Below are 16090 nucleotides of genomic sequence, written 5' to 3'. Positions count from 1 at the left end.
ATAGATGCAGGTGAATTCAAACCAGCAGGAAGTCAGTAGGTGTCCAGGGAGATTCCTGGGAAGCATGAGCCAGCATCCTTAGTCTCACACAGTTCTCTAACATTTCCTGGAATTAAAGATCTTTACTGTAATAGAGGAGATTAACTCAGCACTTAGAGAAAGGTCATGTCACCTGGTGTTTATTGGATACCCATTTAACTAAAATATTCGATAGCTGCCTCCTTTTTGTCTTTTTCTGTCCGTCCTCTATAGTTCCTGTTTCATTAAAAACACTTGGAGCCGGGCGGTGGCGGTGGCGCACGCCTTTAATCCCAGCACTCAGAGGCAGAGGCAGGCAGATCTCTGTGAGTTCAAGGCCAGCCTGGTCTACAGAGTGAGATCCAGGACAGGCACCAAAACAACACAGAAAAACCCTGTCTCAAAAAACAAACAAACAACAAAACGAAACAAACCGCTTTTCTCCCATTCTGTTGCTAGCATTGTGCCTCCTTCCTTCCAGCCTTTATCTTTCCTTTACTCTCTGAGTATAATGAATTAATGACAGGCTTCTCATACTAGTGTATCATTAAAGAAAGGAAAAGGGCCAGATGAAGACTGTGTCAGAATGAAGAGCGCATGTGTTCCACCCCTGAATTTTCATATGAAGTCTCCTTAGTGTTAAATATTTGCAATTAATTTGCCTTTGAAAACTGCCAGGCTAGCGGTGGTGGTGGTGGTGGTGGTGGTGGCGCTTGCCTTTAATCCCAGCACTTAGGAGGCAGAGCCAGGTGGATCTCTGTGAGTTCGAGGCCAGCCTGGTCTATAAAGCAAGATCCAGGACAGGCACCAAAACTACACGGAGAAACCCTGTCTCGGAAAACCAAAAAAAAAAAAAAAAAAAAAAAAAAAGAAAAGAAAAAAGAAAAAGAAAAACAAACAAAAAACCTGCCAGGCTGACCCCAGTACACCCCACTTACGCCAACCTTTGCCAGCCCTTGGCAATCCTGGGTAGTGTTCTCCCAGAGGTGTGCCATTGCTGCAGTTTGGTGGACCAGTCAGAGTCCATGATTCCCTTGTAATTGACTTACTGTATGAGTGTTGCTATAGTATTCCCAGAAGATACATTTGAAGCTGAATTTGTAAGGACAGATACTTCCTTGTAAGTCTGCTATTTTATCCCTCTGTACTTCCGGCAGCTTTCAGATTCCTTCAAGGAAGGAGCCTATAGATAGGTAAGATAGATTTTTAACTGACTGACATAAACAAACATCACCGTAAAGTGCAAGATTAAGTATTGTCTAGTTACAGAAGTGTCTCGGTATTTTATTTGTGGTTCTGATTTCTGTGTTGTGGGGCTATTTTCAGAGATGTATTTGCTTTTCTCTTTGGTAAATTATTTAAAATGTTCTTCCTACAAAAAGTCTATTTGTAGATACTTAAATACAAACTAGTCTTTGATGTCTGTATTTCCATACCTTTGTCTTTTGAGGTAATTCTTGCTGTATAGTCCATTGCCTTTGGAGGGTACCCAGTGCCAAGACAATTTCCTGGCAGTTTTTCACAGACCAGGCTGTGCAGGCTGGGCCGCATCCAGTTAGGCAGTCCCACTGTCCTGGGACTTCAATTAAAAAGTTATTGTTCATTTTAAAATGTCACATTATGTAATTATCCTGGCATTAGGAGATTTGGGTTGTTTTTGTACCACGTAAATGAACTGACTATCAGGAAAGTTAGAGCGAATCATTTAGTGATCTAATTTGATTGTTAAAATTGGTTTAGTTTCCCAGGTTGTAGAAGACACAGCTCAGGGTTGGTTATCAGAGCCTGGTGTTTTTATTTATTTTGGTTATAGTGACTCAACATGAGCACAGAGGTAGTGTGCACACCCATTTTTGGGGGAGGGGGTGACAAAATGTCAGCCTTGTCTTCCCCGCCCAAGTCACCCTTTCCCTTTCTGGTGAACCACTTCCTTCCTAGTCTGCATGTTATCAGCAAATGGTGATGACAGAGGGGCTGTGAATTGGAGTCCTAACCCCAGGGTCAGGGGGCCAGAGAATCCTATACATTTGCTAATGTGGTTCAGTGTAAGTGTTTGTTTGCTTTGCCCTGGGAGGAGGCTTCAGTGGGCTCCGCTTACTTTTTAGTGGTGCTCATGAGCCCCAAACGTAAGAGTTTCCATATCTGATATTTTCTCTGGACATTTCCTTTTGGTGATTTTTTTTATTTGTTTGAATTTAAAAATTGTAAGAAACAAATGAAACATGTTGCTTTCTCATTGCGCGGAAATAACCACTGTTTAATAGTACTATATCATCAGTCTTTATACACACAAATGGGTGCACATATGTGTATGGATTTTTAAAAGTTTCATTATATATGAATTATTTCCTCTTTGTTAAATGTAGATGAACATATTTGGTTACTTGCTGCCGAGTAACCCATCGGATAGATACAGTATATTTAATAATCCCCTTTGGATGCACATGGATATTTGTATTTTGATAGGAGTCTATCTTTAGGCAACCAGTAGAATAAGAAATCGGAACCTGGGGCTTTTGCTGCTCCTGGGAGCCTTTGTCCTTTGTCCTACTGTTTGAAGTCCCCATCAAAGGTCAGGCTCTAGGGTTGGGTCAGAGAACTCTTTACTTTTCCTCAAACGAGTAAAACACAGTAATGTTCGTTCTCACACTGTTCTCTCCAGCCCCAAGGTAGTGACATGATTTGGCAAGTCACTGCAGATCAATAAGGAATATAAAAATTTATATGAGCTCTCCACTTTGAAGTAGCTTCATTTAAATAGTCTCAATTTTCAGCTTTCAAGTGGGCTTTAATTTTGTAGAGTGCACCTCCAGTTCTAAAAGTGATTTTGCGTGTGTGTGTGTGTGTGTGTGTGTGTGTGTGTGTGTGTGTGTGTGTTTGGAAAAAAGTATAATACTCTAACTGTTAAAAGTCTTGAACCCTGTAGACAAGAAGGGACACTACTGCTTCTAAACATGTCTGACATAAATGTGTGTGGTCTGCATGTCCCTATAGTAGACTGGGTCCTGGCTGTTCTTTTCTTACTGTTCTCTTCCATCTAGTTATCAAGGACAGGAGCAGATTAGAGGCTGTGCCAGTCAACACCCTTGGGTCCAGGGTACTAACTGTTCCCATCTGGCTGTAGGTGATTAATAGTGTTGGTGTCATGGCATAAATCACATTTTGTTGTTCAGTCAGCTGAGACTCTGACCATTAAAAAAATTTACTCTGCAAAAATCAATAACCAGTGGTTTTTGGAAAGGAGCAGTTATCCCTTCCACCTCAGTAGAGATTAACCAATTACTGGTCTCACTAGATAGTGCGGACGTAGAATCTCAGAGATAAAGGATGGCCTTAAGAAAGGACAAGTAGGAAGCCGTTTTGAGGAACACGGGGCCACCAAAGAACCCCAATATCCCCGCGGGGCCACCAAAGAACCCCAATATCCCCGCAAAGTCCTTAAGAATGTCACCCTTCCCTTTAGGTTCCGCCAACAGCAAACCCCAGATATCTAACTCAAGTTGAATTTTCAGAGAAGCTTGGGGAAATAAATTGGGTTGGCCACACACAGCTCTCCATGGACTGTAGCTTAAAATACAGAAATTCAGCTTTATTTATTTAGTTTCCTCAGGTCTGCTTACTGCCTGCCTATTACTAGGAAAGTGAACATAAACTAAAGAAATCTTAGCATGCCTCGTTTTGTAGGGCTGTACGAACTTTTGCAATAGTAGCTTTGGCCATGAACAGCTGTGGTTTGAATGGAAGGCGGTCAGGTCAGTGGTCCTGATTCGGTGATAGTCTGTTTCACAAGCTGTGTGTGGGTGCTTTGGAAGTTGCTCACACAGCCCATTGGTGCGCAGTTGCTAGTGTTTTTGCCTCAACTTGGAGCCTGCTGCACCCAGCTGATTTCCGCCTGCCGCTTGCTGCTTGGGAATCCATGGCTGCAGCTTGCATCTCTTGGAATTCAAGTTATGCGAGTTTGGCATCTTCTTCACCTTGAGCCTCAGCAAAGAGGCAAATGAACACTTTCCCCTTCAGTACTTTTTAGACTTTTTAATCTAGTCCACAGCCCAGATATTCGGTATCTTTTCTCCTTTTCTCCCGGAGCTGCAGGCTGTCTAAACAGTCACAGACACAATCTAATAAAAAAGGAATAACACCATGGGCCTTTTTATGGAAGAAAAATCCCGAGCCTGAGGGTACCAAGCTCCTGCTGAATCCGGGAGGGATAGCCTTTAGGCAAAGTGTTTTTGGTAAAAGTCTGTGTTTCTCATCTTACTCTGTGATGGCTGCAACTGAGAAGAGCTGGGCTTCCTGTCACTGCACTGTGTCCTTCTCATTTACATTATTGGCAGTTGTTCCCTGCTGGAAGTTTAAATTATCTCAAGAACTCTAAACTGAGTTCAGATGTTTGTTTATTGGCGTTGCCTTCTGCTTTTGAAAACAGGCTTTTGTGTTCTCCCAGTCTTAAGAAAAGGCTCTTCTCAGAATCAGCCCTCCCTCCCTCCTCGCCCTTTTCTGGGAACCTGCTTCAGTCTCATGCAGCAAATTAAATAAAGAGGACCCAGGGATCAAAAACTGGTTAAAAGGAGGTTCCTGCGACTCGGCAGCGGCTTGAAACGGAAAGGAGGTGGGACCCAACATCCTGCATTTGTGCTTTGTTTTTGAAACTTAAAGTTAGTTGCCGTAATGAATTAACCAGAAGGCTAGTAATGGAAAATGTTTCTCCCGTCCTGGTGGGGGAGCCAGATACTGTAGATTTGTCACAGGAAGGCTGTTGATTCTGGCTTCATTGTTGGTTGGGCCAGTCATTTGTTGAGCTGGTGGCTGGAGCGCAGGCCACACACTTCTTCCTTCTGGTCTTCATGCGTCGGGACTGCTTGCTTATTGTTTGTATTGGAGCCGACTTGGCCAAGAAAATATGGTGAGCCCCGGAGTCCGTCTTGTTTTTATTTGCGTGTGTGTTCTCTGGGGGGCAGAGCAGTTTGCAGGCGGGGAGGGGGCCGAGTTATCGTAATTGATGATCGTTTGTGAGCGAGGATCGTCTGTGAGCATTCTGTCGCTAATGCTTTTCCTGTGTCATCCTCCTCAGAGCTCCGGGAACGCGTCCTACCGCTGCTCCATGTCCTCTTCTGCGGATTTCTCTGATGAGGATGATTTCAGCCAGAAATCTGGCTCAGCATCTCCAGCTCCTGGAGACACCTTACCCTGGAATTTGCCTAAACATGAGCGGTCCAAAAGAAAGATTCAAGGGGGCTCGGTGCTGGACCCGGCTGAGAGGGCTGTGCTTCGGATAGCAGGTAAGTGGGGGAGGGGATGGAGTGGAGATGGGGGGTGACAGAAATTCACCCATCTGTTCCCCGGCGCTGTATCTGCAAGCTGATGCACTGGGTAGAAATTTGTCTCAGGTGGGGGAGGAACTGACCATGTTTACTTCACGGAGCGCCTTGCCTGCCTGCGCTGGTGACTAAGCTGTTTGGCTGTGCTTTCTGGTTGGATGAATCGATAGATTCTAAAAGCAAGCAGATATTTACAGGTATCTGTGTTCAAGTTTGCTGTTGATGTACACTAACCATCAAGGCAACCTGAGAGTGCTAATACCATTGACTTTGTGGAGTATTTTGCTAGAGGCTGTGGGAGGCCAGCCTTGGTTTCCTTTTTCCTGCCCAAGGGCACGGAGCTACGCAGGTTTAACTCAAGTCTTATGGATTTTGGTACCTAGGATGCCGAGCACAACCCGGCAATTTGGATGTCTTTTTTTTTTTTTTTTTTAAATGTAGCTTTTCTGTGAGCATCATGTGGCCATAGGGGCTTTGTGTCCTTAGTGTTTGGGAGGGGGCCATCATGTACTCTGGGTTAATGAATGCATGGGGAGATGCCAGTGTTTCTGTCCTGTGTTGTGGGGTGTTCCCTTGCATTGGCCATACAAGCCGAACTAGAGGGATAGCTTGTTTTACATAGCTGAAAACTGAGAACACCAAGGAAAGCAGCTTTCAGGCCCTGTGGTTCCCATGGGGCTTGTGCTTATGTACGGGTCCGCAGGCAGGAGAGTGGCTTCCGGGTGGATAGTTCTGCATTCCTTTAACAGTTTTTTTTTTCCCTTGGAAATGGTAATAGGGCTGGATGGACTGGGTATGTCTCTGGAGATTGACTCACAAAGGCCAAAGGCCAGATGTTCAGGTCTCCCCCCCGCCACCACCGTCCCCAGTTATAACTAGGCAGGAGTTGGGGGCTGTGCGCTCATAGTTTCTTCTGCTTTTCCTTCCCAGGTAATGCAAAACTGGGGCTTTGATTTCAGCCGCCCCGGCAGCCTAGAGCCTCCATAGGGTCCCCCCAGTGGGATTTTTTGATTATAATGAAAACAAACAGCCTGGCCAGGCACTCTGTAGTCAGGGTTTCTGGGGCAACAGCCCTGAGCTTCTTTTGGCTTCTGCTGTGAGATGCTGGCTGGTGTCACCCAGCCTTTGAGGAGGAGGGGTGGAGCAGGAAGGGGAAGAGGATGGGGGAGGATGGCAGCTGGAAGCCAAGCTAGAGAGAGAGGTGGTTTGGGCCTGGGCTGTCCTGCTCTCCTGTCTGGAAGGGTTTAGTCATCAGGTCTGCCTCTGTCTTGTGGAGAGCCCCCTGCAGCTCTGACACTCAAGGGAGAGGAGGGGCACTGGCAGACCCAGACTTGTGGCTCAACCAAAGGACAGAGGTGAAGGGAAGGTGTGTGCAAGCTCTTGGGGCCTGTGGCAAGCCCAGGGCACCAGAGCAGGATGCCTGTTCTGTGCAGTTCTGTTGGTGTTTTGGTTTTTGTGCGTTTGTTTTTGTTGGTTTGTTTTGATAACTGTATAGCCCTGGCTAGTCTGGGACTCTGGATGTCGATCAGGCTGGCATCAAACTCTTGGAGATCTGCAAGCTTCTGCCTCTTGAATGCTGGGATTAAAGTCATGCACCACCACACCCGACACCATGTAGTTTTTGCAGGGAGGTGGATGTTTCGTTTGTGTCGTGAGGAAGGAGCTTATGAGATAGAAAGAAGCAGGTAGGTGTTTGTCCATGGTGACGTGATTACGTATACTGCAGAACTAATTACCAGGCCTTTGTCACTTACCCACCAGTGAGCACTGAGGGTGGAGAAGGCATGGGGGCGCTGGGGACAGTAGTGCTGCAGACCTGAGGGCAGAGGCCAGTGCTGTTCATTGTGAAGTGCCCACTGAGTCTGAGGTGGGTTCCTGAGGCCTCAAAGTGTCTGCTTCTAAAATCACACAAACTCTTCAAACATAGAATAAAACAAAACGAACAACAAACAGTATGGAAGTGTAGAGACATAGGACTGCTTTTTAAAATATTGATAAACTACGCTTGCTCTCCAAACCATAGATGACAATTCCACATGGAGGACAGAGTTGGAGGCCTGACCACAATGTCTCTTTACTCGCTTGTGTGTCTAAATGAGGAGATTCAGGTATATTATGTATCAGACTGGCCACCGTGTACCCATGGCAGTGAGGGTGTAGTCTATCCAAGGGAACCGGGTGGTAAGGAGAGTTGGAAAGCGTGTCATTAAGACGTCCACTTCTAATTTTACAACACATTTTACACTCTTCTTGAAACTCAAGTGCAGTTCAGGAACAGGGAGAAGTCTGTGGTGCTCATTTTAGTAGTAAAAGAGGTAAGAGTTCACCGTATGTTTTAAGGCCATTAAAAAGGTAGAGTTGTTTGTGAAATGTCCCCTGAGTCAAAAAGCCACGTGGGCTGCAGGATAGCTTAATTCTGTAGTTAGCACAGTCGTTGAGCTTCTGCAGGAAAGCACAGAATGTAGCACAGTTGTGCCTTTAAACAGTCATAGTGAATGTGACAAATAAATGTGTTGCCAGACAGTAACAACGTGCTTGCAGAGATTAGCCCTCATGGCTGGACGCACCTAATATTAAAAGAACCCGGAGGAGTCTAATTAACCTTGGGGAGAAGGGAGATGTGGGAGGCTCCTGGAAGGGTGTTGAGAGGAAGTACCACTTGATCTGAGATCAAAAGAGCTTGATAGAATTAGGGTGACAGGGGAGGCCACTTCAAAGGGATGGGACTTCATGGACAAAGATTGGGGACTTGTGTAAATGTGCAGCTAGCTAAGCATAGGGATTGCAAGGGGTGGTAGAAAGTACATTGGTGCTGGCCTGAGCCCCTGGGGCTGCTCCTGCTGTGCACAGTGGAGAATCTCTGAAAGGTTTGGAAGCAGCGCTGTGATGTAATCAGGTTTGTGTGCAAGGAAGTCAGCGGGGATGGTGACATGTTTTTGATACTTTATTAATCTCTGTCTACAGAGAGCTCAGTGGTAGAGCATCTGCCTTGGTTGCCCAAGGCCTTGGTTTGATGCACAGTACTGAAAAAATATTTACTATAGCTTCATTATATTAAAATCTGCAGTTACAGGAATTCACTTTCTCTTTCCCAGGATCACAGTGAGATTGAGTAATAGGTAAGGGGGAGGGGTTGTAACACTTACTATATAAATGCATTTTATATGTGACTAGTACAGATCTGCTGTCCTTAGCTGTAGGATATTGTCAGTTAGGTTTTCCATCTTGAAATTACTTGTAAATGTACATGGTTCTTCAGTGATAATGTTTTAAAATGAGAATTTTTTTAAATGTATTTATTATGTATACAGTGTTGTGCCTGCAGGCCAGAAGAGGGCACCAGATATCATTACAGATGGTTGTGAGCCACCATGTGGTTGCTGGGAATTGAATTCAGGACCTCTGGAAGAGCAGCCAGTGCTCTTAACCTCTGAGCCATCTCTCCTGCTCCTAAAAGGAAAATTTTTACAGTTAGGATTGGCTCATTGGAACAGTGGTTCTCAACATGTGGTTCTCTTGGGATAGCATGTCAGATATCCGGCACATCAGATATTTACATTATGATTCATAACAGTAGCAAAATTACAGTTATGAAGTAGCAATGAAATAATTTTATGGCTGGGGTCTCCACAACATAAGGAACTGTATTAATGGGTCACAGCATTGGGAAGGTTGAGAATCACTGGATTGGGGGATCAGATTCTGAATGTAGAAAAGTTTGGATTTAATTCCTTCTCTGCCACTATCCCCGAGTTTTGGACAACTACTGAACTTTTCTTAGTTCCAGTTTCTTAATTGAAGGGTCATGACTGTGGTGATAAATAGGATAGGGAGAGACATGTAAAGTAGAAACAGAGAACATAAAACGTTTTGCAACATGGAAAATACTCTTTTTTTTTTTTTTTTTAAAGGTTTTTCAAGACAGGGTTTCTCTGTGGTAGCTTTCCGCCTTTCCTGGAACTCACTTTTGTAGCCCAGGCTGGCCTCGAACTCACAGAGATCCGCCTGCCTCTGCCTCCCAAGTGCTGGGATTAAAGGCGTGCACCACCACCGCTCGGCGGAAAACGCTCTTTAAGTAGCTATGTGTATAGTGAGGTGTCCTCTAAGCAGGTACAAATACATCTCATGAGGCCTGCAAGCACCCCATCTAATAGGAACTGTGATTTCTCAGTGAGTAGAAGCATCCCAAGGCCATCAGTTAGGATCTGGATTCAGGCAGTCATGGCTCCAAAGCCAGGCTCTTTGTTACTATGCTTTTGTTGCTGCCCTGTGGATTATACTGTTATTACTAGCATATCCATCTACCGTTACCGTTTCCAGAATGCTTGGGGCAAAGGCTGAACCCCAGATGCTACTTTTGTTCATTCTGACTGGCTCTTTAAACAGACAGTTTAAAAAACACTAAAATATGCGCTGACTGTATTCATAAAACTGGATGCTACTGGGTGTCAATTTCTGATGAAGACTTGGACTTTGCCCCCACTCAGTGGCCTTTCTGCGTCTTCAGAGAGGCCCGTCTGTATGAATGAGGTGTGTAAATGGGAACTCGTTGCTAACTCTTCATTTCAAGAAGTTGTCCCAAGGTTGCTACGTAAACTAATGTCCACATGAGTGGCACATTGAGTTTTATTTATATGCAGGGGTCAAACTCAGACCATAGACCAGTGATCAAGCTAGAGAAGAGAGATGAAGTCTTGCTTTATTTGGGGAAGTAAAAGCAGGTCAATTGCCGAGGAGGAGTTACCTGCCCTGATTCTAACAGAGATCACTTTTCAAGCATATTTCTTCCTCATACAGAGTTGATAGAAAATGGTTCCAATTCCACAACATTAAACATCAACAAAGAAAGGAAAAGTCAAGCAGGGAGAGGCCTGTAGACACAGAAGGAGGAAACGGGATGGAAGATTTAGAGGCAAATGCCATCTATCCAGATGGTTGTTAATGAGTTGAAATAGTGGTAGCTAACACTAAAAGACCCATTTATACTCAGAACTTCATTTAGTTACCATCTCCCCTTTGCCCATGAAGAGAATCAGTTACTTGCTGGTGACTCACAGTGGGGATCCAAGATTCCATCCACAGCCGCTGGACTCCAGTCAGTGTTTTGAAAAACATCCATTTACAAGCCTGAGTACCAGTTGGTTCATCTCGGGGTCCTTGAAAGTTACTTATTTTAGCATATGACGAACAAAATTTAAGAGAACCATATCCATTTTACTCAGTGGATATGGATACTATGTGCAATGAATAATAGGAGGAAGGAGGAGGTGACAGTCATCTGGGCTGTGGTGAATGGACAGTCCCTCCTAGAGCAGCGGCAGATGCACCAGCAGGCTCTGGGGGGCAGAAGGGAGGGGCCGCCGGCTGCTCTACAGCAGCTCTGACCCTGGCGGCGCTCTCAGGCCCTGATGCACCCTGCCACCTCCGGAGGCTGCCAGGTCCCTGCGTCCTCATGGCACGCGGGTTGTCCCCTCCGTGCCCTGTTACAGTGAGCTGGTCCTCTGATGCCCTAAGATGGTCTGGGGAAAGTACTTCCAACATGGTCGACGATGCCCCTTCCTCGGGGGAAAGTCTCCAGCCCCTTTAGTAGGGGTGAGACCCGGGGCTTTGTCTCCCCCGCACCTGTTGTGGGTCCCAAATAGAAACCGCGCTGGGACCGGCGGCGGCGGCGGCGGGCGGTGGGCGGGCCGGAGGGCGGTGCCGGAGCCCGGCGCTGCTGCTCCTCCTCCTCCCGGGCGGGCGTCTGCGGCGCAGCCGGGAGATGCTGCAGAAGCGCGGCGCATCCCGGCGGGGCAGCGCTGTCCTCCGCAGCGCCGCGGCCCGGGGCGCAGGTTCAGGAGGCTGCCTGCCCCGCGCCACCGCCCGCGGCCACCCGAAGCCTTCCCTGGGGACGCTGCCCCGGGCCTGCGGCCGCGCTGTCCCTCCAGCCTGGGTTTGCTGACGCCTCCTCCCGGGTCGCGGGCCCACGGGCGCGGCCAGTCCCCCAGACCCCGGCATGGCCGGGTACCTGTCCCCCGCCGCCTACCTGTACGTGGAGGAGCAAGAGTACCTCCAGGCCTACGAGGACGTCCTGGAGAGGTACAAAGGTACGAGGTCCCTGTGATGGGCTGCGTGGCGGGGCAGGGCCCATGGGAACCGTTTTACCTTTCCCAAAACAGAGCCACCCCCGCGTGGGTACAGGTAAACAGCAGCCAGAGCCAGCTCTGGGGACCGCCGGGTGCTCTGGATGAAATCCTTTACCCCAGAGCAGAGCTGGGTGGGAGAGGGTTCGGAGACGCCCTAAGGGTAGGCGGTGGAATGGAGGGCGGGGGAGGTCTGTTTCCAAGAAGCACTTTGCGTTTTCTTTCCCTTTGTAGAAGCTCTTAAGCGCCAAGCATAGCCATAATTCTTCCTGGGAGGGTGGATACCATTACTTCTCTGTGAGGTTTCCAAGCCTGGCATAGATAGGCTTGGCCAACCTATAAAGGTTCTTGTATTGAGCACACCACCACAACATCATTTTTTTTTTCTCGAAAAATTGTAGTTATTTGAAGAAGTTATCACTTGTGATTATATTCTAACTGATGCAGTCCAAAATTATTTCATATTATGATAAAAGGAAGACTTTAATCAGAGAGTTGGCTGTATATTTAAATATAAAGAAGTCTATTTTGAGATGCTTTTCTACTGATCGTTTAGGTCCAGGAAATTTTGTGCTAACTTGATTATCGTGGATATCTAAGTGTTACGATTACTTTGATTTTAAAGTTAAACATGCAAGCTAAAATGCGAATTATACTTTCCCACGTTGAGTCTTTATGTCTCCAGAAATACATTTTAAGTATGCTTAGACCGATGTTATTGTGACTTCACAGACGCTTCACATTCACATGTGTGTGACGATGGCTCACAGATGTGTGTAATTAGTAATAGTGAATAGTGGTGTTCCATATGATGGACCCAAGTCTTGAATATTTTGCCTTGGGTTAGTAACTCAGTTTCTGCAAATTAAATAAAATGCATACAGTTTTCTGTTACTGATATAAATCTAAAACTAACAGAATTTTCATGCTCCCTGTAGCTCAGAGTCTTCCTGCAATTATGTTTTATCCCTTTCTAGAATGTGTTCTGTAACTGGGATTCTTAGATTCTGAATATCATTTTGTAAACACAACTGGAATTCCTTTGTGCCAAAGCTCTATTGTGAATAATACCACTCTGAGCAAGTGCACTGATATTTTAAGCTAATTCCTATCTGGGTGGGCATTTGCTTGTGTATGTAATATGCTGAAGTTTGCTTCTGTGTTCCCATTTAAAATGATGTTCTTGCTCAGTTGTTTTTAGAAAGTTAAAAATGAGAAATACTGCAGTATAGACCCATAAGCTGTATAATTTCAGAAAAAAATCAAGAAGGGCTACAATGTATATGTCTTATACTTAGGAAAGAAAATATAGCTTTTAATATTTTTTTTTTTGTCCAATCAAGTTCAACATCAGTGATTAGTGGGTAATTTCAAGTGACTGAAAAAGAAGTAACTGGATGCTGATTTTGGCCAGTCCTGAGGAAGCAGACCTGTTTAAAAGCTTGTCTTATTTGTCCTAGTAAATAACAGAAAACTGAATATATGTGACCACTGTACATCTCTCATTATTTCATTTTGATATTAATAGTACTGCCAGTAATGCACTCAAACATAAATTTAAGACATTTTGCCCAAGATTTCACAGACAAAAATCAAGGGGGGGGGGTTATTTCCCTCATTCTTTGTGGTTTTGAAATGCTTAGGTCATCAGATTGCATTTGGCTGTACAGATGTTCTGAATTTCACTTAGTCCTGGAGAGGAAAAGAAGCTTCTGGGCCCGTGTATTCTATGAAAAGCTGGAGACCTGGAGAACCCATTGTTTCCTGATGTGTTTGGAAGCCAGTTTTGATTTCCCATCAGCGACCAATACGATGACTTCACTACAACACTTATCCCAATGGCTGGCTATAGGGGCTGATCTAATCAGAAAAGAATTGTCTGCTTTGAATAGGGAGTGCCAGTTTGCAAAACTTTCCAAGTTCAGTTTTCTGAAATAATGCATTGTTCAACACACTTTATGTTCCAGATTGAAGGGAGGTTATTTTGACTTTTATTTCTGTCGAAGTCCCTGGTTCCAGAGTGCGTTTGCTCTCCTCCGCCGTGTGGCTGGGTTGCCAAGCGTATGCCCAGCTGTTGAGTGGTGTAAGCGGTGGCGTCAACTGGAGCCAATTCAAAACAAGCCTGTTGTCAGAGTATAGAATTGCAGTCGTCTATAACGTGAGGAACTAGAAGGGTTTGGAAGTCGAGGGCTTTGTTTGCTGTAGTCCTCCTGCAGCCTTGGAAGGACTTGACACCAGGCCCTCCCGAGACAAGGGTAGTGGTGAGCAAGCTTCTCGTTCTCGGGTGTGCTCTGTTCTTGTGGATGGCCTCGGTCCTTTAAGTCAGAGTAAAAATAGGCAACTGTTTACTGAACAGGAATAACACCAGGATTTATTTGCTGCAAAGAAGGGTGCCGTGTTCTCTGGATCATATTCTCATCTGGTTATTTGTGAAGTAGATTCGTGCCCAAAACATTCCGGGTTAAAATATTCCTGAATTTAAAATTGGGTTATTTCATTTGGTAACAAATCAGAGTAAATAAAGACATTTTTTTTTTAAAAAAAAAAAGCGTAATTCTTTAATATTGTTTATATTTGAAACTGCCCATTGTCAGCACCTTTCTATCTGTAGTAAATTATCCAATATATTCCCTGTATGATACGAACGATTTTTAGTAGCTTAGTATAAAAGGTAGATGAGTGATCTCATCTTCTCAAGTATAGTGAAATTAATGTTATAAATAAATACTCAGCTAGCTGTCACATTAGTCTGTGAAGTGCTGCTTGCTGTTCGAGTCGTTGTTGATCGTGTTTTCCCAACACAGATACTTTTATATGATGGTAAGTGTGAAAATGTTAATGTGAATCATTATATTTTATTCCATGTATTTTTTACTTAATTATGTGTGTGATGTGTGTATGTATGTACGTGTGTGAGTATGCATGTGATGTGTGTTTGTGTCTGTTATGTCTGTGGAGGTGTGAGGGTCACAAGACAATTTTGGGGAGGAGTCAGTTCTTTCTTCCACCCCGTTGAGGCAAACGCTGGCAGTGTGCTGTGCAGCCTACTCCAGGCTAGCTGGCCAGCTGAGTTTCTGGGCATTCTTTGTCTCTGCCTCCCATCTCCCAAAAGGAGCATAGATCACAGATATGTAGTATGGCATCTAGTTTTTTACTTATTTATATTTTTACTTATTCTTAAAGACTTTCATTACAATGTAATTTTTTATTTTATTTTTATATTTTTGACACAGGGTTTCTCTCTGTGTCCCTCACTGACCTGGAACTACCTCTGTAGACCAGGCTGGCCTTGAATTCAGAGATCCTCCTGCCTCTGCCTCCTGAGTGCTGGGATGAAAGGCATTTGCCACCACCGCCCGGCTCATACAGTGTACTTTTATCACACTCTTTCCCATCCTCCACCTCCCCTCAGAGCTGGCTTTTTGTGTGGGTTCTGGAGATCAAACTCAGGTTTCCAGGCTTGGTGCTGTCAGAGTCAGCTGAGACATCTTGCCAGTCTAGTTGTGAATTAATTTGAAACTGTTAAAGTTTCTTGGTCTAACATGATGCTGATTCTTCCAATGATCTGGAATTTGTTTGTTGTCCCCACACAACTGCAGCAGGAACACCATTCTCTGTGAGAACTGGTGAACAGTTTGGTTCTTACCTACAGCGTTGCTAAGAAAACCTTTTCTAATTTGGACCACAGGTGAAGTTTTCTGTCTTCCATAGGTATTTGTACAATTACTGTTCTCATCATGACAGAAGGAAGTGAGAGTAGAGTAGTTGTTGATTTCAGTTTAGTTTGACATCTTACAGAGACACGTGATTGGTAAATATCTGCTCTCTTTTCTGGAGACCAGTTCTGGTACTCCAGTAAAGTGAATGTTAGGGCGAATGCACTGGGAAGTTCTCCGCTGTGTACAGCACATTCTGTGATGGTCTTGCTCAGTAGATTTCAAATGGCTTCAGGATTCTACAAACCTTGATTTCAGATTTCCTGTGTTCATGCTAAGTTCGTGGCATACAGTTATGTAATAAGTGAATTTTATGCTACACCTTGACAGTGTAACATTGAGTTAGTTGGTGTTAGTCTGTGTTTTGTTAAAAGATGGGTTTAATTTGTTGAGTGTTCCCTCTTTAGATACCAAGAGCTTCAAGTCAGGCTGGTCAGGGCTAGAGTATCTCCATTTGCCAGAAGGGATACAGATTGTCCCTTGCTGCTTGGCCACTTAGAGTCTATTATGTGATTCTTTAATAGTTACAATATGGTTACTCCTCTTCCAGCCCTCTTGTCTCAGTTTCATCTGCCAGCCACCCCTATCTGCAAGTAAGGAAACATAGGTGTTTTTTATTGTTGTTTTGGCCGAATTCCTCTAGTGCCATGAACAAAATCGAAGTTATAGTTGTACAGTTGGCAACTGGCTTTTACCGCTGGCCGTGTCTAGTACACAGGGTAAAATGTCTGTGCTATTGGACACTCGATGTTTCGGTCCGTGTTATCAACCGTGACACAGTACATTAGACGTCAGCAAAGTTGGTGGGAATATATGAAAGCGTCATTGAACTCTGAGGATTTTTAAGATGAAATGAAAATGATGTCACATGGATGAAAGCGTATTTGAATTGGTCAGAGAACTTGTCTGTTGTTTT

At 44.8% G+C, this 16090-nt stretch overlaps 1 protein-coding gene across 20 annotated transcripts in view; it reads left to right on the top strand.

Moving 5' to 3' along the window:
- Dst (dystonin) overlaps window positions 1-16090 on the top strand; it is a 437229-nt gene that overhangs the window by 100168 nt on the left and 320971 nt on the right. For 11 of the 20 annotated variants that reach the window (XM_052745196.1, XM_052745195.1, XM_052745215.1 and 8 more), the window contains exon 4: window positions 5090-5297. In XM_052745196.1, the coding sequence (XP_052601156.1) occupies window positions 5090-5297 (208 nt within the window). Of the gene's footprint in view, window positions 1-4790; window positions 4922-5089; window positions 5298-5425; window positions 5534-11113; window positions 11423-16090 lie in introns of those variants that run through there. The other 9 variants (XM_052745213.1, XM_052745204.1, XM_052745203.1 and 6 more) reach the window with 7 other exon arrangements.

This window comes from Peromyscus californicus, unplaced genomic scaffold (genome assembly GCF_007827085.1).
Source record: "Peromyscus californicus insignis strain IS unplaced genomic scaffold, ASM782708v3 Scaffold_19__1_contigs__length_69161282, whole genome shotgun sequence".
In the NCBI taxonomy this organism is placed as follows: Eukaryota; Metazoa; Chordata; class Mammalia; order Rodentia; family Cricetidae; genus Peromyscus; species Peromyscus californicus.
Note: the sequence above shows the minus strand (reverse complement) of the source record. Positions and strands in the feature narration are given on the sequence as shown.